The sequence below is a fragment of the Trachemys scripta genome, chromosome 17 (assembly GCF_013100865.1).
Source record: "Trachemys scripta elegans isolate TJP31775 chromosome 17, CAS_Tse_1.0, whole genome shotgun sequence".
NCBI lineage: Eukaryota > Metazoa > Chordata > Testudines > Emydidae > Trachemys > Trachemys scripta.
In genome coordinates, this window is record NC_048314.1 from 2,334,943 (window position 1) to 2,356,860 (window position 21,918).

The following is a 21,918-nucleotide window of genomic DNA, read 5'->3' on the forward strand; positions in this document are numbered from 1 at the left end:
GGGTTTGCTTGGATAATGCAGACCTGTCCTTTATTTGCAGCAAAGGAAGTGGGAACAGAACCACCAGGACTGTAAAACGAAAGAGGAAACCTGGACGAACCAGAGGCCAGTATGATGGTGCTCACCATCTATCAGGCATGGCCTAAAGACAAACTGGTGGGATTGACTCTTGGAACTGGAATGCCTGGATAGGGGGGTCTAACATATAGTAGAGGCGGTGAGTGTCAAATGCATGGCCATGGAGAGCAGTGACAAGATTCTGTGCATAAGGACAGCTAGACTAAAAATATAGAAACTGGTCACCAGATACAGACAGTGACAACTAGATATCTATGTACAGCACCTAGCGCAGTGGGTCCTGGTCCATGGCCTATAGGTGCTCTGGTAATACAAGTAATAAGGGATCCAAAATGCAGCAGTACAAAGGTGCTGGATTTAAAGAAAGCAAAAACTGAGGAACGAAGGAAAAGCTCTATATTTGGTAAGGGAAATAAGATTGTTAGAGTGGCGAGGAGGGTAGTGGGAGGCCCAGAGAAGAAGGCCGAGGGCAAGAGGTGAGCGGAGCTGGAAATGCATGACTGGGAACAAGGACATATTGCACTCTAGTCTGGCAGGGATCCTCCTCAAACCCCTTGTGAGTTGAATGGTTTACGGGGCTTTCAGAGCACAGTTAGTCACTGCCCACCAGTGCTTTCCACGTGCAGCCTGCAGCACATGAGTGACAATTGCAGGACTCTTATCTCCTGAAGGCAAATGTAATTGCCAGAGGAACTCCTCTTACATCCCTGCCTCTCCCCCACCTCAACCCCGCCACGCCAGAGCTCGATCACTAAATACTTGGAATTCCCCAGGAAGCAGAAACCTTGACTAGTAGCATTCCCCTGACACCCACTGGGGGTGAACATTTGCCTGTGTAAAACAGCAGCTGGTTTTATCTCATTCCACAAGTGGCATTCTGCCCAACTCCGCTGCCCTCCAGCTGAACCTCCTCGCAGCCCCCACCTGGTGTGGATGCAGTCCTGCTAGGCGCTCAGCAGGTGGGGCAGCTGCAGGAGAGGGGGAGCAGTGGGTTGTGGTGCTGTCAGAATGGCAGGTTATCCTTGTACAGCTTTCCTTTCATTTACCCCGGGTGGCCCAGTGTCTCTCTTAGTCTGGGCCTGGTAAAGGCCGGGCCTCTTGGGCGGGAGGTGTCTAAGCATCCTTAGGGGGCAGACTGGAGGTGGTGCTAGCAGTGTAGGGAGGGTGTGGGGGGCTAGAGAGAATGGTGCCTGCCCCAGTCCAGTGAGTTTGTCTCCCCTCAGTCAGAGGTCTGGGAGCTGGGAGCTGTACACAGTTCTCCTATTGACCATTCAGTTCAGACCATTACACCCTTTTTAAAGACATTACTTGACATATACACAATAACATGATATACAACCAGTTGATTCAACTGCTTAATCGTTGGAGTTCAGACCCTCTGTTCTCCCTTAAGGGTGTCTGGAACCTGATCGATACACAAAGGGAAAGGAACCCAGGAACACAAAGAAAGTTGTGATTCTCTTTCAAAAGCTAGTACTTTGGACTCTAAGGCTATGTCTACACTGCCCCACAAGTTGGAGTAGAGGAGAACCCCATTTATCTGACCTTCCATTATCCCACTCTCCATGTTAACTGAACTACCAGTGCACACAGGTCCAGAAATGGGCAATCTCTCCAGTGGCCACTAGTTGGTGCTGCAGCATCGCACTTTCCCATTTTCTGGATTATCTGAATTTTTGATACTCTGATCTGGCTCTGGTCCCAGTTCGATCAGAGAAATGGGGTTCTGCTGTACAGGGGTATGAATAGCAGTGTGCACCAAAGTGCTGCACTGTAACTTCCCCATGTGGATGCCGCAGATGCAAACTAAAAGCTTCCTAGTTTGTATTAATATAGCCCCATTTGAAGAGGACGATGTTAAGGCGAACTAGGGGCCGTTTAGTTCATGTCCGCTGTGTCCGCACGGGGGAGTTACAGCGCAGCACTTCGGTGTGCACTGCTATTCGCACCCCCGTTAGTCGGAACTGCAGGGCAGTGTAGACGAGCCCTAAGGCACACTAATAAAAAATGTGAGATTGTTTACTCACAATGTCCACTCAACAAGGGTAGAAAGATGGTTTAAGTACTTGGCCCTGCATGGCAGTAGGGGCTGTACCAGAGCAAGTCAACTGCTCTCCTCTTACTTCCACACCAGGGGCTTGATAAAAAACCAGCTGGGTTCTGACTACAACAAAATGTCCCTCTCGCTATCCGATGCAAATGGGCAGCGGGGCATTGGGTCACTGTCTGCCCCTAAGTCATGTTCACAGTGGGCCCAGCGTGTGGTGCTCTAGGGTTAGCATTCTGTCTGTCCAGGCTTGCTGGGATGGAGAAGAAGGGGATTCCTCTCCCCTCTCCGCCCAGACAGGAATTCAGACAAAACTCCAAGCACAAAATCTCTTCCTGGTTGTGGCTCTTTAACTTTGCTACAAGCTAAACCCGGGAACAACGTACCCTTCTGTAAAACCCTGGAATTAACGCCGACAGGGTATCGGTGCAAACAAGCCTCAGTAATCCATCGTTGCTACAGTTAATACCTGGCCAAGAAGGCTGGTCAGAGCATGTGATGAAGGTGGCGTGTGCTGAGGAAAAACTCCACTTGTACGTGATTTTGGAGGCAAGATAAAACTCCCAGCATCTGAATTTAAATAAGGAACGTCCTTGCACGTAACATGCCATGTCAGTAAGTGCTATTAGTCAAATCCTGCCATTAACACGCTTGGGCGTGGACAACGGCTGTCTCACATTGAGGTTTGTTGCTCACTTGTGATGGTTTTCACTGCACTTCCCTATTTCCCATTTTCCTACCTTATGTGGCAGTGTCTCCATTCAGCTCCCAAGAGCCATTCTTACCTGCTAGCTGTGCTAAGTGATCACTTTCCCTCCTGCAGTCTTGCCACTAATGGACTCCAACAAATCCATAGATCTCACTGGCGTTCTTGGTGGCAAGAGCTATTTACGAGGAAGTTTACATCTCTCATTGCAACTTTGGGGGGCTAAACTTCCATAGTGTCTTGGAACTCTGTGTGGCTTCTCTACAGCTAGAAAGCTTTCAGTCTCAACACTGCTTCCCTGTAACAGCGTGTTACTCTACTTCCTCTGAAGTTTCTAACATACAATGGTCACTGCCTGTCTCTGCTTCCTGAGTAGTACTTGGGTTGGAGTTCTCCCCTTGCGAACCCTCTTGCTCCATGTCATAACTATAAAGGGAAGGGTAACAGCTGTCCTGTGTACAGTACTATAAAATCCCTCCTGGCCAGAGACTCCAAAATCCTTTTCCCTGTAAAGGGTTAAGAAGCTCAGGTAACCTGGCTGGCATCTGACCTAAAGGACCAATAAGGGGACAAGATACTTTCAAATCTTGGGGGGGGGGGAGGCTTTTGTTTGTGTTCTTTGTTTGGAGTGTGTTCGTTCTCGGGACTGAGAGGGACCAGACATCAATCCAGGGTCTCCACATCTTTCTAAACAAGTCTCTCCTATTTCAAACTTGTAAGTAAATAGCCAGGCAAGGCGTGTTAGTTTTCCTTTGTTTTCTCAACTTGTAAATGTACCTTTTACTAGAGTGTTTATCTTTGTTTGCTGTACTTTGAACCTGAGACTAGAGGGGAGTCCTCTGAGCTCTTTAAGTTTGATTACCCTGTAAAGTTAATTTCCATACTGATTTTACAGAGATGATTTTTACTTTTTTCTTTAATTAAAAGCCTTCTTTTTAAGAACCTGATTGATTTTTCCTTGTTTTAAGATCCCAGGGGTTTGGAACTTGATTCACCAGGAGTTGGTGGGAGGAAGGAGGGGAATGGTTAATTTCCCCTTGTTTTAGATCCAAGGGGTTTGGATCTGTATTCACCAGGGAATTGGTGAAGGTTTTTCAAGGCTTCCCAGGGGGGAATCCATTGAAATGGTGGCAGCGGAACCAGGGCTAAGCTGGTAGTTAAGCTTAGAAGTTTTCATGCAGGCCCCTACATTTGTACCCTAAAGTTCAAAGTGGGGATACAGCCTTGACACTCCACCTTGGTCAAAGTTCTAGGCTTACTTCCAAGCAGGTCACCCGCATGATGTCCAATGTCTGCTTATCCCTGAGCCTGAGCTAGCTGACCTATGTACGTTCTGAATGCCTCAGCAGTGCCCAGTGTGCGGACACCTCTTTCAGAGCAGCTGTTTGTCTTAGTGCCACGCTTGTTCTTGGCACACTTTCAATCACGCTAGTCTAGATATAGCATTTATTTAGGCATCCTCAATGGCATGAAATGCCATGCTTAGTTGATCGCCTTCATCCCTAGGCAAGAACCAGTGCTACAAACAGGCACCCAGGCTGTTGGTTAGGTTCTTTCGGTCTCTCTTTAGAAATCAAAAGAAACAAACCTGAAACTGGAGAAATGGGTACAGCAGATACTCCACAGCAGCCCGAGGGCTGTCATGGACTGACACTCCATTGCCTGAAATCATATGTAGTGCAAAATCCTGACAATTCCGAATGCAAAGTAACCACAGTGAAGAGCAGTGGAGACTCAGGCCCTCCCTCACTGCTACCGCTGGGATAAAGCACTGCACAGGGCACCTTTTGGAGCCTGTCTGTGTAAGGCCTTAATACCCTAAGACAGACTGAATAAACAAGGCCTGGCGTTCTCTCATGCCATGCTGTGAACTTATCCCTGCACCAGAAAAATGGGTCTCTTGGAGAGCTTGCTAGGCAACCGGAGAGGCTTGGGCTGAAGGCTCATCTAAGCACTGTCTCTCTTGCTCTGGTGGCTGTGGAAAGTTCAGCCATGCCTTGTGCTGTATCTCGACTTTTTAAAGTCTGAGAAACAAATCCAGTGCAACTTGGTGACTCCCCCTCTCCAGATATGGGGGGTCCGAATCCCGGAATTGTAGAGACAAAGGTCAGTTGTAACCACAGTGGTGTGAGAATCTGTGATGCGTAACTGAAGAGAGATGGCATTCTGTCTCTGTGAAGTGCACCTATAATGTAGAGGGCTGTCTCAGCTGCAGAGGCAGCTGCCCTTTTGCTTCTGTTGGGAAGTGGAATGTCACTCATGGGACTCTTGGAGATCTCCCTGTAGATTTCAGCCTAGGTGCCTTGTGTTCACGAACCTGAAACCTGTTTTGCTCTTGGTGGATTGAAGAAAACGGAACCATAACAACGAGTTGCCTCTGCCAGTGCTAAGGAAACTGGATAATCCCCTGCCATGGTGCTATTGCCAGGGAAGGGTTTCCCTGGAATCACCTGGCCACAGACAGCAACCTGGGGGCTCCTGTGTGCTCTAGGCAAGGCCCGCCCCATGCCTCTACTTCACAGGCAGGCTTGTAGGGTTTGTTTTAGACTTAGAGCTGCACTGGCAGCTGGGCAGGGAAATCCAGGGCCCACTTGCACAGGTACCGACTCGACTCGTGGGTGCTCCGGAGCTCAAGCACCCACAGAGAAAAATAGTGGGTGCTCAGCACCCAGGAGCCGGAGCTTGAGTGTGAAATGTTTTGAGTTCCGTGCTGGTAACAACTTCTTTCCTTGGGGCAGGGAGTTCTTTATAAACAGAGGCAGGGTGAGTCAGATAACCAAAGGCTTGTCCTTAAATTAAGGCTCCTTAGATGATCCTGAAAGCACTGCCAGGCACCCCCGTTCAAAGATAGGAAACAAAGGGTTAGGAATAAATGGTCCATTTTCAGAATGGAGAGAGGTAAATAGTGGTGTCCCCGAGGGGTCTGTACTGGACCAGTCCTATTTAACATATTCATAAATGATCTGAAAAAAGGGGCAAACAGTGAGGAGGCAAAATTTGCAGATGATACAAAGCTATTCAAGTCTAAAGCAGACCGCAAAGAGTTACAAAGGCATCTCACAAAACTAGGTGACTGGGCAACACCTTCGGCCCCCAACTAAAACTTCTCCAGCGCATCATCAAGGATCTACAACCTATCCTGAAGGATGATCCTTCACTCTCACAGACCTTGGGAGACAGGCCAGTCCTCGTTTACAGACAGCCCCCCAACCTGAAGCAAATACTCACCAGCAACTACACACCACACCACAGAAACACCAACCCAGGAACCAAACCCTATAACAAACCCCGGTGCCAACTCTGTCCACGTATCGATTCAAGGGACACCATCATAGGACCTAACCACATCAGCCACGCCATCAGGGGCTCGTTCACCTGCACTGTTTCCCCCCCTTCCACCCTCTTCCCCAAGGCCCGTCCCTACCTCTCTCTGCCTGCTCTATAGAGCAGTGAGTACGCTGCCGCTCGGCTCTGCTCCGCTCTCCCTCCCCCCCCCTCGCAAGGGCCATCCCCGGCAGGGGATGGAGAGGGAGGGGGAGGAGGAGGAGGGGCCGGAAAGCACCAAGCTGGGGGAAGAAGCGGGGGAGGGGGGAAGCTTGCCTGCCGCAGGACCAAGCAGGGGAGAGCGGTTGTGGGGGGGTTTCTGGCCCCCGGCCCCACTCAGCCCCCCCGCCCAGCGCTCTCCCTTGCGGGGGCAGGAGGCAGAAGCTTGGTCCTGCAGCAGCCAAGCTTCCCGCATCCCCCGCTTCTTACCCCAGCGTGGCGCTTTCCGGCCCCTCTGCCCCTCCTCCTCCTCCTCTCACTCAAAATCGGCTCACGTGCCATGGGTTGCCGACCCCTGATCAAGACAATACCAGGGAACTAGATGTGAATAAAATTGCTGACAGTTTCATCCAGAAAGCTACAGTGAGACATAATGTTTTTAAACGGGGATGTTAGGGCAGACAGCTTGCAGGTGACTGCAATGATTGTAATATACTGTAATTCATGATAATGTCATTATGTAGTTCATAATGATTTAATCATCATTAACATAGTAATGGTACCAATGATAGCCACATCCAGTGACTAGAATATGAAAGAAGTGTATAAATATGCTGAAAATAACCTCCATAATAGTGTCAATAAGCAAGAGCTCTGTTCCTGATCAGAAAGAAGCCAGAAATCCAGCTTCTAATGTGCTAGTCCAGAGCTTTCTAGGAAACATCCTGGATGCTGCTTTGGCTAGCAGTCGGAGTGATGGAAACCGGCGTAAACAGTTCTTGCAAACTGCTACCATGCAGAATAGTCTGAGCTCTTCGCTGGCCATGTCACATCTGTTTCCTGAACCCTTGCAAGGGCAGTCTGATGACCCCTAGCACCTGGAAACTTGCTTTCAACAGAGGTGAACAATCTAGGCATTTGGGGGCTTAGTCTATATTAAACAAACTGTACCAGTGTAACTAGTTCCATAATAAACTGTTTGAGTCACATCATGGCAAACTAGTTTCAGTGAGCTTAAGAAAGTAACTTGCCAACAAGGGTCGGGGAGTTGTATGGGCTCGTGGGGCCCATGCTCCAGGAATATTCAGAGCACGGTGGCCCAGCTCCACCAATGTTCAGGGCCGGGTCTCTCTCCCGGCCCTGCCTGCTGCCCCCGGGCGATTTAAAAGGACCCGGGGGCTCCCGCTGCCACCACCAGCAGCGCAGCAGGGCTAACACGGCTTCCTGCCCACCCTCGCTCAACGTGGCACGCCTGTCCCGGAAATGGCTGATACGTCCCTGCGGCCCCTGGCGGGGGGGGGGGTGTCTCTGCGCGCTGCCCCCACCCTGAGCGGTGACTCTGCCATTGGAACTGTGGCCAATGAGAGATGCGGGGGCGGTGCCTGTGGGCAGCGGCACATGGAGACCCCCGGCCCCCCCACCTAGGAGCCGCTGCCAGAGGGGTATGCGGGTCACTTTCGGGAGCCGCCCAAGGTAATTGCTGCACCCCTCACCCCCTCCTGCACCTCAACCCCTTGCCCCAACCCAGAGCCTGCCCCCTGCCCCCTCCCAGAGCCTGACCCCTCACCCTTCCTACACCCAAACTCCCTCCCAGAACCTGCACCCCAACCCCCTGCCCCATCCCAGAGCCTGCACCCAACACCCAAACGCCCTCTGAGCCCGACCCCTCACTCCTCCCGCACCCAAACTCTCTCCCAGAGCCGTGTGTGTGTGTGTGTGTGTGTGTGTGTGTGTGTGGACTTAGACCCGTTTTGGTCACCACCAAAAAGTATACAAACCAGCCGCCCCTGCTTGCCAAGTTAAGTTAAAGCCATTTCAGCAAGATTTGAACCTGTTTAACTCAGGGAGTTTCACTGAGGCTTAAAGCCAGTAAAGTGCCTCTACATCAGGGGTTTGCACTGATGTAATTAAAAAAGTCACACCATTGCGACTTGCCCAAGAACAGGGCCTTGGTCTTGTAAGCAGTAGAGTCCAAATCTTGTTTTTCCTGCATGTTGTTTGCAACTTCTGGCCCTCTTGTCTGACAAGCGGCAGGGGAAGGCTGGGTTACTAGGTGGCCTATGCTGTGCAGCCATAGTGGGCAATTGGCAGACGAGGTGCTAAAGACATTGGTACTGTCCAGAGTACTGCACCTACCAGAGAACTCGCAAGTGATGTTGACAAAGGAGGGGACCTGAGAACTGGCAATGGCTGAACAGTGATGTCTAGTCCAGGACTAGTTAGTTCCATGGCTCACTCTCTGGTCACCAAACGGCTGCCTCTCTGACCTGGTCTACCATGCTCTCAGGAGGGTCTCTAAGGCACCTAGGTAGCAGCATCACATATTAGGTCAGAAAGTATAAGCTCACTTCTTCAGATGCATCTGAAGAAGTGAGGTTTTTACCCACGAAAGCTTATGCCCAAATAAATGTATAGAAAGGATGTGGAGAAATGGAAAGAATCCAGAAGTGAGCAACAAAGATGATCAGAGGGATGGAATGCACGCCATATAAGCAAAGGTTGAAGGAACTGGGTATGTTTAGTTTGGAAAAGAAGAGATTAAAGGGGGACACGATAGCAGTCTTGAAAGACTTGAAAGGTTGCCATAAAACAGATGGAGAAATATTGTTCTTTCTTGCCACAGAGGACAAGACAAGAGAGAATGGGTTCAAATTACAGCAAAGGGGGATTAGATTAAGTCTCAGGAAAAACTTCCTAACTAAAAGAACAGTATGACAATGGCAGAGACGCCTAGGGAGGTTGTGGAAGCTCCTTCACTGGAGGTTTTCATAGGGAGGCTGGAGCCATCTGCCTCCGATGGTTTAGTCACAACAAATCCTGCATCTTGGCAGGGGGTTAGACTAGAAGACCTTTGCAGTCCCTTCTAACCCTATGATTCGATGATTCTACAGGTGTTATGCAAGGCCTTAGTATGCTACCCCATTGTGACAGCACAAGGTGGGGCTCCTGCTTCACAAGCTAGTAAACTGACCTGTTCATACAATGCTCCCTCTGGCATTCTGTCTACTTCACTTCTGATGTGGTGCTTTGCAAAGCTTGTGTATTGGCTCTATCTAAATAAAAATTGTATACTTTAAATATTAATAAATGGCTCACGGTTTGCAAAGTGTCCCAAACACACACTGTCACCTGCATAAACAGTGAATCAAAGGTAACTAAGGAGAGGAGTCAGGTCTTAGAGCTGTAGTTACAGCACGTGCACAGAAAAGGTAACACTGTCTGAAGGCTTAACCTTTATCTCCAACGGACGTCTCTGCTGCTTTTATGATGTGTACAATACAGGCCTCTGATGCACTCAATTCTTCCTGCCCCCCTTGACTGCTCAGCTTTCCAGTCATTTGTCTCCAGTGGCATTTCTTGCGTTGGTTTGCCAGAGGAGACAAGACTTGAATTTCTTGTGGGCATGGAAGAAAGGTAGCGGCACCAGGGTAGAAAGCTCCTTCTCTTGGTCCTTCCCTACTTCGCCCTCCCCACACGCAGCCTAGCGTGGTTCGCCTTTAAAAAAAAATAAACATAGCTGTTATCTGTCAAAATTCTAATCAATAAAAACTGAATTCTGCCAAGCCTTCTTATCCCACCGCAACAGAGCGATCCTTAGCATTGGGGCTTCAGGCTCCTTGAGGAAGAGTTGTTCTTGGAATCCAGGTTAACTTTGTTGTTCAATTCTAAACTCTTCTGCTGCTTTAAAATCCCAGAGCTTGTTTGGGGTGATTCAACCCAGACAACTATATTTTTCATCTGGCCAGCTGTATAGAACAGCCATATCTCTTAATGGGTTTAGAGTATTGTCACTTACTCATGGTTATTTTTCTATGTGAGTTGCTCCAAAAAATCTTGTCTAACGGTGGAAGTTGAATAGAAGGTGAGTATCAGCAGACGAAGTCTCACTACGACTGTTCTGCCCATCCATGTAGTAAGTGACATCACTCCAAAGATGCTTCATTTTGTTTCCACAGACATCCCCACTGTGGAGTAGGCGTCTGTCAGGCCTTGTGGATTCGCTTCTCCGTCTACCATTAGAAAGGAACCGATTTCCCGATATTGGATCAGTGGTATTAACTTCAGCAGAGCTTTAGAGTTAAGATTACTGTGATTGCTCCATCTCCCTCGGGGTCAGTAGAGGCTGAGAGGCCAGTAGATAACTACTGATCTTTACCTATTTCTGGATTGCCAGGTTAGTGCCAATCACTTTAGTGTCTGGCACTGGAGCAGGGCTAGTTTTATACTGGGTACTCCTAACTTGAGGGACTACATGGATTTCCCTCACAAACGCCTTCAACTCCCAGGCCAGAAGTTTGTTCCTTTTATTTCCGCTGAGAGCATCTGAGGGTACGTCCACACTACCCGCCGGATCGATCTATCAGGGATCGATCTATCGCGTCTCGTGTAGATGTGATAAATCGCTCCCTGTCGACTCCGGAACGCCACCAGGGTGAGAGGCGGAAGTGGAGTTGACGGGGGAGCTGCGGCCGTTGATCCTGCGCCATGAGGACGGGAGGCAGGGCCGGCTCCAGGCACCAGCTTGCCAAGCAGGTGTTTGGGGCGGCCACTCTGGAGAGGGGCGGCACGTCCAGCTATTAGGCGGCAATTTGGCGGACGGTCCCTCACTCCCGCTCGGAGTGAAGGCCCTCCCGTCGAATTGCCGCCGCAGATCGTGATCGCGGCTTTTTTTTTTTTTTTTGCCACTTGGGGCGGCAAAAACCCTGGAGCCAGCCCTGACGGGAGGTAAGTCGAAATAAGATACGTCGACTTCAGCTATGCTATTCTCGTAGCTGAAGTTGCGTATCTTACATCACCCCCCCCCAGTGTAGACCAGCCCTGAGTGAGCTTCAGCCTGATCTGTTTAATAAGCATTTTATTTCCCTCTTGTATCATAAAATCGGGAGAAACTTTCGTTGCAACTCTTCGTTTATGTAACTCTCTAGCCTATTTGCTCAGGCTTTCCCATCCCATTCCTCCTCTCACTGACCTCTCCGGGACACCGTCCCTGCCCTGGCAATGCCCTTTTCATACTGTAAAAGTCAAAGTAATGAAGTGCAGAACGTCTTCACCGCTCTCTGGATTCGGGGAGTAACTGTAAACAGCGCAGACTAACCCTAGGTCATCAAGCTCACGTCGTAAATGGGAGCAGACTAGTGCTTGTTCCAGCCCGGCAGCTTTCAGCTCGTCACAGGAGAATGGGGGCTGAGAGCTGCGCCCCTCTGTGGGCAAAAGAAATGCATCCCCATGCAGGGTTGTAATGGTATGAAACGGGGAGTGGGACCAACCACTGTGCACAGTCCTGGCACAGTCAGGGAACTATGATGTGATTGGAATAACAGAGACTTGGTGGGATAACTCACATGACTGGAGTACTGTCATGGATGGATATAAACTGTTCAGGAAGGACAGGCAGGGCAGAAAAGGTGGGGGAGTTGCGTTGTATGTAAGAGAGGAGTATGACTGCTCAGAGCTCCGGTATGATACTGCAGAAAAACCTGAGAGTCTCTGGATAAAGTTGAGAAGTGGGAGCAACAAGGGTGATGTCGTGATTGGAGTCTGCTATAGACCACCAGACCAGGGGGATGAGGTGGACGAGGCTTTCTTCTGGCAACTAGCAGAAGTTGCTAGATCACAGGCCCTGGTTCTCATGGGAGACTTTAATCACCCTGATATCTGCTGGGAGAGCAATACAGCGGTGCACAAGCAATCCAGGAAATTTTTGGAAAGCGTAGGGGACAATTTCCTGGTGCAAGTGCTGGAGGAACCAACTAGGGGCAAAGCTTTTCTTGACCTGCTGCTCACAAACAGGGAAGAATTAGTAGGGGAAGCAAAAGTGGATGGGAACCTGGGAGGCAGTGACCATGAGATGGTCGAGTTCAGGATCCTGACACAAGGAAGAAAGGAGAGCAGCAGAATATGGACCCTGGACTTCAGAAAAGCAGACTTTGACTCCCTCAGGGAACAGATGGGCAGGATCCCCTGGGAGAATAACATGAAGGGCAAAGGGGTCCAGGAGAGCTGGCTGTATTTTAAAGAATCCTTATTGAGGTTGCAGGAACAAACCATCCCGATGTGTAGAAGGAATAGTAAATATGGCAGGCGACCAGCTTGGCTAAACAGTGAAATCCTTGCTGATCTTAAACGCAAAAAAGAGGCTTATAAGAAGTGGAAGATTGGACAAATGACCAGGGAGGAGTATAAAAATATTGCTCAGGCGTGCAGGAGTGAAATCAGGAAGGCCAAATCACACTTGGAGTTGCAGTTAGCAAGAGATGTTAAGAGTAACAAGAAGGGTTTCTTCAGGTATGTTAGCAACAAGAAGAAAATCAAGGAAAGTGTGGGCCCCTTACTGAACGAGGGAGGCAACCTAGTGACCGAGGATGTGGAAAAAGCTAATGTACTCAATGATTTTTTTGCCTCTGTCTTCACGCACAAGGTCAGCTCCCAGATTGCTGCACTGGGCAGTGCAGCATGGGGAGAAGGTGACCAGCCCTCTGTGGAGAAAGAAGTGGTTCGGGATTATTTAGAAAAACTGGACGTGCACAAGTCCATGGGGCCGGATGCGCTGCATCCGAGGGTGCTAAAGGAGTTGGCGGGTGAGATTGCAGAGCCATTAGCCATTATTTTTGAAAACTCATGGCGATCGGGGGAGGTCCCAGATGACTGGAAAAAGGCTAATGTAGTGCCCATCTTTAAAAAAGGGAAGAAGGAGGATCCGGGGAACTACAGGCCAGTCAGCCTCACCTCAGTCCCTGAAAAAATTATGGAGCAGGTCCTCAAGGAATCAATTATGAAACATTTAGAGGAAAGGAAAGTGATCAGGAACAGTCAGCATGGATTCACGAAGGGGAAGTCGTGCCTGACTAACCTAATTGCCTTCTATGATGAGATAACTGGCTCTGTGGATGAGGGGAAAGCAGTGGATGTGTTATTTCTTGACTTTAGCAAAGCTTTTGATACTGTCTCCCACAGTATTCTTGCCACCAAGTTAAAGAAGTATGGGCTGGATGAATGGACTGTAAGGTGGATAGAAAGCTGGCTAGATCGTCGGGCTCAACGGGTAGTGATCAATGGCTCCATGTCTAGTGGGCAGCCGGTTTCAAGTGGAGTGCCCCAAGGGTCGGTCCTGGGGCCGGTTTTGTTTAATATCTTTATTAATGATCTGGAGGATGGTGTGGACTGCACTCTCAGCAAGTTTGCAGATGACACTAAACTAGGAGGCGTGGTAGATACACTAGAGGGTAGGGATCGGATACAGAGGGACCTAGACAAATTAGAGGATTGGGCAGAAAAAAACCTGATGAGGTTCAACAAGGACAAGTGCAGAGTCCTGCACTTAGGACGGAAGAATCCCATGCACTGCTACAGACTAGGGACCGAATGGCTAGGTAGCAGTTCTGCTGAAAAGGACCTAGGGGTCACAGTGGACGAGAAGCTGGATATGAGTCAACAGTGTGCTCTTGTTGCCAAGAAGGCTAACGGCATTTTGGGCTGTATAAGTAGGGGCATTGCCAGCAGATCGAGGAACGTGATCGTTCCCCTTTATTCGACATTGGTGAGGCCTCATCTGGAATACTGTGTCCAGTTTTGGTCCCCACACTACAAGAAGGATGTGGAAAAATTGGAAAGAGTCCAGCGGAGGGCAACAAAAATGATTAGGGGTCTGGAGCACATGACTTATGAGGAGAGGCTGAGAGAACTGGGATTGTTTAGTCTCCAGAAGAGAAGAATGAGGGGGGATTTGATAGCAGCCTTCAACTACCTGAAGGGGGGTTCCAAAGAGGATGGAGCTCGGCTGCTCTCAGTGGTGGCAGATGACAGAACAAGGAGCAATGGTCTCAAGTTGCGGTGGGGGAGGTCCAGGTTGGATATCAGGAAGAACTATTTCACTAGGAGGGTGGTGAAACACTGGAATGCGTTACCTAGGGAGGTGGTGGAGTCTCCTTCCTTGGAGGTTTTTAAGTTCCGGCTTGACAAAGCCCTGGCTGGGATGATTTAGCTGGGAATTGGTCCTGCTTTGAGCAGGGGGTTGGACTAGATGACCTCTTGAGGTCCCTTCCAACTCTGATATTCTATGATTCTATGATTCTAAAATCATTATCGTTTGGATTGGGAGCTCTCCAGCCATTGCTAATATTAGCCAAGGGCCTCTTCCTGTGGCCTCTCTCAGGCTGCCAGAGCTCTTCTCCAGGCTGCCTCTTCCTGTTCCCACTTGCAGGGCTTTGTCCCCTACACTGCCAGCTTCTGGCCTCTCCAGAGGACAGTGGCCATTGCGTCACTCCCCCCCCCATCCCCATGCAGGGTTGTAATGGTATGAAACGGGGAGTGGGACCAACCACTGTGCCAGCTCTTCTGCCTGCTCCCATGAAGGCTATCTGTCTGTACACAGCCACGGAGAGCGGGGGAAGCAGAGAAGTGTTTTTGTAACACAGACTTTCTGCCGTCAGCCCTCCTGGGCATTTTATTGAATATCCTTTTCTCCAAGACTCTGTTGGAACCAGGAAGGCAAGCAGGGTTTTCCTATCTGTCAGGAAGACACTTTTTCTTAAATTTAAAATTAGACTATCTGCAGGTGCTAGTTAGATATTACCTGTATCTATTGCTTTCTGTCTCTGTATTCTGTTCAACGTGCACTATTTTCTTAGCCCAGAGAACCATCGTACCACAATGAAATATTTCTGTGAAAGACCTATCTTATCCTCTCTGACTAAAACAGGCAGTTCCCCAAAAGTCAAGGGATTAAGCAGAGATGGGGGAGGCCCGAACTCATAAACCCTATCCCCAATTCCACTACAGACTAGAACTAACTTGCCATAAAAAACTGCTGCTGTTTAGTTAAGTCTTGGAAATTCACCACTACAAGTTCGGCAAGTAATTCTGCACTTGGGTACGTTTTTGTTTCCCTGAGGAATGGGAAGGTTAAATGATTTGCCCAAAATTATTTAGCAAACCTTTCTCAGAACTAAGATTGGAACACGGCCCTGTGATTAATCCACAGTGCCTCTGGGGCAACTCATGCAACTTCCGTCTCAATCTGCCGGTTTGGAGAGTGGGCTAACGATGCTTACTCAGCTCTAGGAGATGCTCTGCAGATCTACAAATGAATGCTATCTAGGTGCTAAATCTCTAGAACAAAAGTAATATTCCCATTTTACAGAGGTGGAGACTGAGAGGCTGATTAGGATGGGTGCGTGCACAGGTGCTGACTTGTGTTTTTGCCGGTGGGTGCTTTCCACCATCTGGTTTCAATGTGCGCCAAGTATGAGTCCTTCTATACAGTTCTGCAAGGCTCAGCACTGGTGTCATCAACCCCTCTGCAATAGCTGAGGCATCTCCAAGAGGCTGAGATGACCCTATCTTGACTGCCCCCAAATACAGGCTGATGCCGCGTAACATCTCCTTAGCAAATGTTGTCACAGTACCTGAAAAAGAAATATACAGCTGGCGTAGCCTGGAATAATGCTGCTGGGAAGAGGAGAGACTGCTAGAGGAGCTGGCTGAGATCTCTTCCCTAGCCACTCTCCATCAAGGGCATGTGCCCTCTGCTCATCACAGGGCGGGAGGGGTATGGGACTCACCACTAATCCTGGACAAATACCTTCTGCCCGGAGCTTGCCAGGAACCTACGTCCTTTCCTGTCTGACAAAGATCAAGCCAGACCAATGCGTGCTCACATTACTCTACATGCACGCATATCTGCATAGTAATCAGCTTCCTCTCGCTGCAGTTTGGTGCCATCTTGTGGCTAAACAGCATACCCAGAATAACCCAGCATACCCACCTGTGTTCTTCTATGGCTGCCCTTGCAGGAGAGAAGGGAAAGGAAGCCTCCAATCAGGGTTTTTTTTCTATTAGGGCCCTAAGTGTGTAAAGTTATTTTGTGCCCACTCCCCCAGCAATGCTGGGACAGTCACTTAGAATGTCTAATGCTTTCATGCATGCCGGTATCCCTAAACTGATGACAGACTTGCATAACTTTATTTAAATGATTGCCCCGACTCTCTTTCCTGGGGTGAGTTATCCTACACACACACCTCCCGCATCACCATTTAATTCATTTTCCACTCTAAGCCAATGGCCATATTGTGGGGGGATCTCCTCTCTAACTATTTTTTCTGGGTTTTTTTTTCCCCCTTAAAATTTACCTTTCCTTTTCCCAATCAAACTTTATTGCCATGTGGCTCTCGTTTCCCCCATCCCACCATCCTTCCCTCCCACAAAAAGCCCCTCACTTTTACCAACCCAGGACTGGGTATTTGAGATTACACCTTCCAAATGTGAGTTGTATTTGATTATCTTAAAATTAGATTGGACAAAGTCATTAGAGGAACAATCCTGCATTTGCTTCTTGCCCCATCTCTCATTCCCATGGGAGACAACTACCACAGTACAGGTCCATCCAATCTATAACCTACATGATCAATACCAACCAAACTTGATCAAAATCTTGTTTACAATAAATCAAACATCTCCCTTGAGTGCAAATGAGCATGGTAAATGTTTAAAGGCCATGATTCGAGTTAGTTAAAAATTCTGGCAACTTTTTAAAATGAAAATACCTTCTTGACCAATTATTTTCATTTTCATCTAATAAGCAGCTAGCAAGAGATGTTAAGAGTAACAAGAAGGGTTCTTCAGGTATGTTAGCAACAAGAAGAAAGTCAAGGAAAGTGTGGGCCCCTTACTGAATGAGGGAGGCAACCTAGTGACAGAGGATGTGGAAAAAGTTAATGTACCCAATGCTTTTTTTGCCTCTGTCTTCACAAACAAGGTCAGCTCCCAGACTGCTGGACTGGGCAGCACAGTATGGGGAGGTGGTGACCATCGTTCCGTGGAGAAAGAAGTGGTTCGGGACTATTTATTAAAACTGGATGAGCACAAATCCATGTGCTGCATCCAAGGATGCTAAAGGAGTTGGCGGATGTGATTGCGGAGCCATTGGCCATCATCTTTGAAAACTCCTGGCGATTGTGGGAGGTCCCGGATGACTGGAAAAAGGCTAATGTAGTGCCCATCTTTAAAAAAGGGAAGAAGGAGGATCCAGGGGACTACAGGTCAGTCAGCCTCACCTCAGTCCCTGGAAAAATCATGGAGCAGGTCCTCAAGGAATCAATTCTGAAGCACTTAGAGGAGAGGAAAGTGATCAGGAACAGTCAGCATGGATTCACGAAGGGGAAGTCGTGCCTGACTAACCTAATTGCCTTCTATGATGAGATAACTGGCTCTGTGGATGAGGGGAAAGCAGTGGATGTGTTATTCCTTGACTTTAGCAAAGTTTTTGATACGGTCTCCCACAGTATTCTTGCCGCCAAGTTAAAGAAGTATGGGCTGGATGAATGGACTGTAAGGTGGATAGAAAGCTGCCTAGATCATCGGGCTCAATGGGTAGTGATCAATGGCTCCATGTCCAGTTGGCAGCCGGTTTCAAGCGGAGTGCCCCAAGGGTCGGTCCTGGGGCCGGTTTTGTTTAATATCTTTATTAATGATCTGGAGGATGGTGTGGACTGCACTCTCAGCAAGTTTGCAGATGACACTAAACTAGGAGGCATGGTAGATACACTGGAGGGTAGGGATCAGATTCAGAGGGACCTAGACAAATTGGAGGATTAGGCCAAAAAAAACCTGATGAGGTTCAACAAGGACAAGTGCAGAGTCCTGCACTTAGGACGGAAGAATCCTGTGCACTGGATTAGGGACCGAATGGCTAGGTAGCAGTTCTGCAGAAAAGGACCTAGGGGTCACAGTGGACGAGAAGCTGGATATGAGTCAACAGTGTGCTCTTGTTGCCAAGAAGGCTAACAGCATTTTGGGCTGTATAAGTAGGGGCATTGCCAGCAGATCGAGGAACGTGATGGTTCCCCTTTATTCAACATTGGTGAGGCCTCATCTGGAGTACTGTGTCCAGTTTTGGGCCCCACACTACAAGAAGGATGTGGAAATATTGGAAAGAATCCAGCGGAGGGCAACAAAAATTATAGGGGTCTGGAGCACATGACTTATGAGGAGAGGCTGAGGGAACTGGGATTGTTTAGTCTCCAGAAGAGCAGAATGAGGGGGGATTTGATAGCTGCTTTCAACTACCTGAGGGGGGGTTCCAAAGAGGATGGAGCTCGGCTGTTCTCAGTGGTGGCAGATGACAGAACAAGGAGTAATGGTCTCAAGTTGCAGTGGGGGAGGTCTAGGTTGGATATTAGGAAACACTATTTCACTAGGAGGGTGGTGAAGCACTGGAATGCTTTACCTAGGGAGGTGGTGGAATCTCCTTCCTTGGAGGTTTTTAAGGCCTGGCTTGACAAAGCCCTGGCTGGGATGATTTATTTGGGAATTGGTCCTGCTTTGAGCAGGGGGTTGGACTAGATGACCTCCTGAGGTCCCTTCCAACCCTGATATTCTATGATTCTAAGTCTTTTGAAACTGAACAAAACAATTGCATTTCTTTAGGAGCTTTTTGTGAATATGTAGATATGTGTTTAAACCAGCTTTTAAGTCATGATGGCCTAGAGGATCTGCTTCTCAGGAATTGTATCTACTATATCTTGCTTCTGTGGCTTATGCCAAACTGGGATTTCCCTTGATTTTGGGCCACCTGTACTTATCTCATATCAGGCATTAGTTTTTAGACTCTAAATAATTGCAGAAATGGTTGGCTTCAGCACTCCTAATATTATGCAGGTTCACTGTAAACTGTAGTATGAAATTGGAGAAAAATTAATAAAGGATTATACTGAACATCCGCAATGCTGTCTTGATCTCCTGATGACATCCTGAAAATGACCTTTTTGACGTGGGGACAGAAAGGTGAACGCTGATTCTCTGGGTAGCAAGGGCAGATGTGCTCGTGTAGGTCAATAGGACCACGTATGGAGTTGGTCTTACCTGGGATACTTCTTGGTGTCACTTAAGATGTTGACAGATATAAGACAATAATACAATTCTCCAAAAATGCCAATCATTCTAGACCACAGTGGGCTGACAGGATAGTCTTTTCTCAAAGCCTTTATAGACTGTCTTGACAGGAAAACCGCTTAGTTCAGCTTCATTGACTGTTTAGTAACTCTCTTGCTTTCCTTCTCTGGAGGAATCCAAGAGAACTGGAATGGGAACTGCTCGGATGGAAACCTCCTTGCTTATATCACAGGCTGGGTGCCCTGCTGTGCTCCACCTCTTGCATGAAGTCCTGCAAACAATGCTTTGCGGTTCTGAAAATATTATAAGGGATACAGCAACTGGGGTATTGACCAAACCCTTAAAATGAGATCACTCTGTTACCAGCCTAACCAAGTGATTTTGTCTCTCTCCGTGCAGGGGAACAGGTTGCTGTATTCCGTGCTCTGGATGGACAAGTGTATGTAGTCGATGCCTACTGCCCACACCTGGGTGCGAACCTTGCTGCTGGCGGCCGCGTGGTGGGTAACTGTATTGAGTGCCCATTCCACGGGTGGCAGTTTCGGGGAGAAGATGGAAAATGCACTACAATCCCATATGCTGAAAAAGGTGATTCTCCGCTTTCTCCTCCCTCTCCCCACGACTCTGCACTCAAGAGCTTGTGGCAGGGGCAATGTCTGTTCTGATACAGAACATGCATTCCTAAGGAAATATAACTCTGGAAACATCCACATGGATAGGTCTCAAACTGGAACTATCCATGCGGAATCATCGTCCAACAGGTGTGCGTCTAGTGGGGTCCCTCAGGGACCAGTCAACATTTTTATCAGTGACCTGATAAAAACAAAAAATCATTGCGGATAAATTTTGCAGATGACACAAAAATTGGGAGGTGATGAATAATGAAGCGGCCAGGTGTCTGATACAGAGCCATCTGGATCACTTGGTAAACTGGTTTCAGAGTAGCAGCCGTGTTAGTCTGTATCCGCAAAAAGAAGAACAGGAGTACTTGTGGCACCTTAGAGATAAATTTGTTAGTCTCTACGGTGCCACAAGTACTCCTGTTCTTCTTTTTTGGTAAACTGGGTGAAAGCAACCAATATGTGTTTCTGGATGTTTTTCTAAAAGCTCTGGTCTAGGAATTATTTTGGAGCAGGTCTCTGGACTATGTTCTACAGGAGGTCAGACTAGATTATCACAGTGGTCCTCTCTGGCCCTGGAATGTATGACTCTATGAAGGACATGATATTGTGAGATGTTCATACAGTTTGAGTGGACCTCAAGTGAAAAAATGATTCTGTATATAATTTTAAAAGAATACTATTCAACTCCTGAAATGGAGGGGGCTTGTTGATGTGAACTTATTTAAATAACTTGAATGAATGATATAGTAAATCGAGGCCTTAGCATAGGTTGTCATAACTTCAGATTTAATTTTAATCAGGTTTATTTTTAAAAAGAGAAATATAATTAATAAACATTTTTAAAAGCCCATCAGTGTATATCCACCCTGTCTAGTTTGGGCCCCAAGGGCACATCTACACTGCAGCTGAAAGCATGCCTCCGAGCCCAGGTACACAAACTCACGGTAGTGGGGCTTAAGCTAGCATGTTAAAAATAGCAATGTGGGCATTGTGGCTTGGGCTAGCTACCCAGGTCCAAACCCACCTGATCACCTGGGTCCAAGCTCAAGTGGCTAGCCCATGCCACAATGTCCACGCTGCAAGTCTGTCTACCCGGGCTCACGCCCAGCTGAAATGTAGATGTACCTTCAGACTGACGTGGGAGAACATGAACCACAAAACCATCCTTCTGCATTGTCCTGTAAGAGCGTTCAGCTCCTATACAACCAGTACAAGAGATGCTGGGCAGCACTAATGTCCTCTGTTGGGACTCTGCCTCTCTGTGCCATTTGCTGTAGCTCAGGGCCGAGTGAACGAACCTATGACACAGTATTAGACTTGGCACCATCTGCTCTGCACTAACCTCTTTCTCCCCTCCGCAGTGCCAGACTTTGCAAAGATTAAAACATGGCCCTCCTGTGAAGTAAACGGAATGATACTTGTCTGGTATCACTGTGATGGTGTTGATCCAGTGTGGACTGTCCCAGAGCAGGAAGAGATCACCTCCAAGGAGTGGGTGTATCGTGGCCACACAGAACATTTTGTCAATGCTCACATTCAGGTAGGAGACTTCTACTACGTCTGGTCAGACTCTGGGTAATGCTGTGGGTTTTTGTGCTCTGGAAATTGTATCCTACTGTGATAAATAAAGGGGGAGGGGAGAGCTCCCTTTGATGGACACCCAGCCAGCCAGCCAGCTGTAAAATCCCTTTTGGTAGCTGTTCTTTACTTGCTTACCTGTAAAGGGTTAAAAAGTCCCCCAGGTAAAGGAAAAAAAGTGGGCACCTGACCAAAAGAGCCAATGGGAAGGCTAGAACTTTATGAAATTGGGGGGAAAAACTTTCTCTTTGCCTGTTGTTCTTTCTGGGCTGCAGGGACATGGAGCAGCAATGCTATAAGCAGGAATGCTGTGTAAGGTTTGAACCAGGTATGAAGAATTATCTTCCATACCTAGAAGGAATCATTTGGATAGAGAATGTTGAGATAAACGCAGTCAGGTTATTTCTTTATTTTGGTTTGTGGATCTCCTCTGTGCTAACCCCAGATGCTTTTGTTTGCTTGTAACCTTTAAGCTGAATCCCCAAAAAGGCTATTTTGGGTGCTTAAATTTTGGA

General features: G+C 48.1%; 1 protein-coding gene across 1 annotated transcript in view; it reads left to right on the forward strand.

Moving 5' to 3' along the window:
- The window catches only part of LOC117867185 (cholesterol 7-desaturase-like), a 49,975-nt gene that overhangs the window by 12,439 nt on the left and 15,618 nt on the right, over window positions 1–21,918 (forward strand). Inside the window, exons 2-3 of the mRNA XM_034752011.1 lie at window positions 19,602–19,790; window positions 21,187–21,365. Coding sequence (XP_034607902.1) covers window positions 19,602–19,790; window positions 21,187–21,365 — 368 coding nt within the window. The remainder of the gene's footprint in view (window positions 1–19,601; window positions 19,791–21,186; window positions 21,366–21,918) is intronic.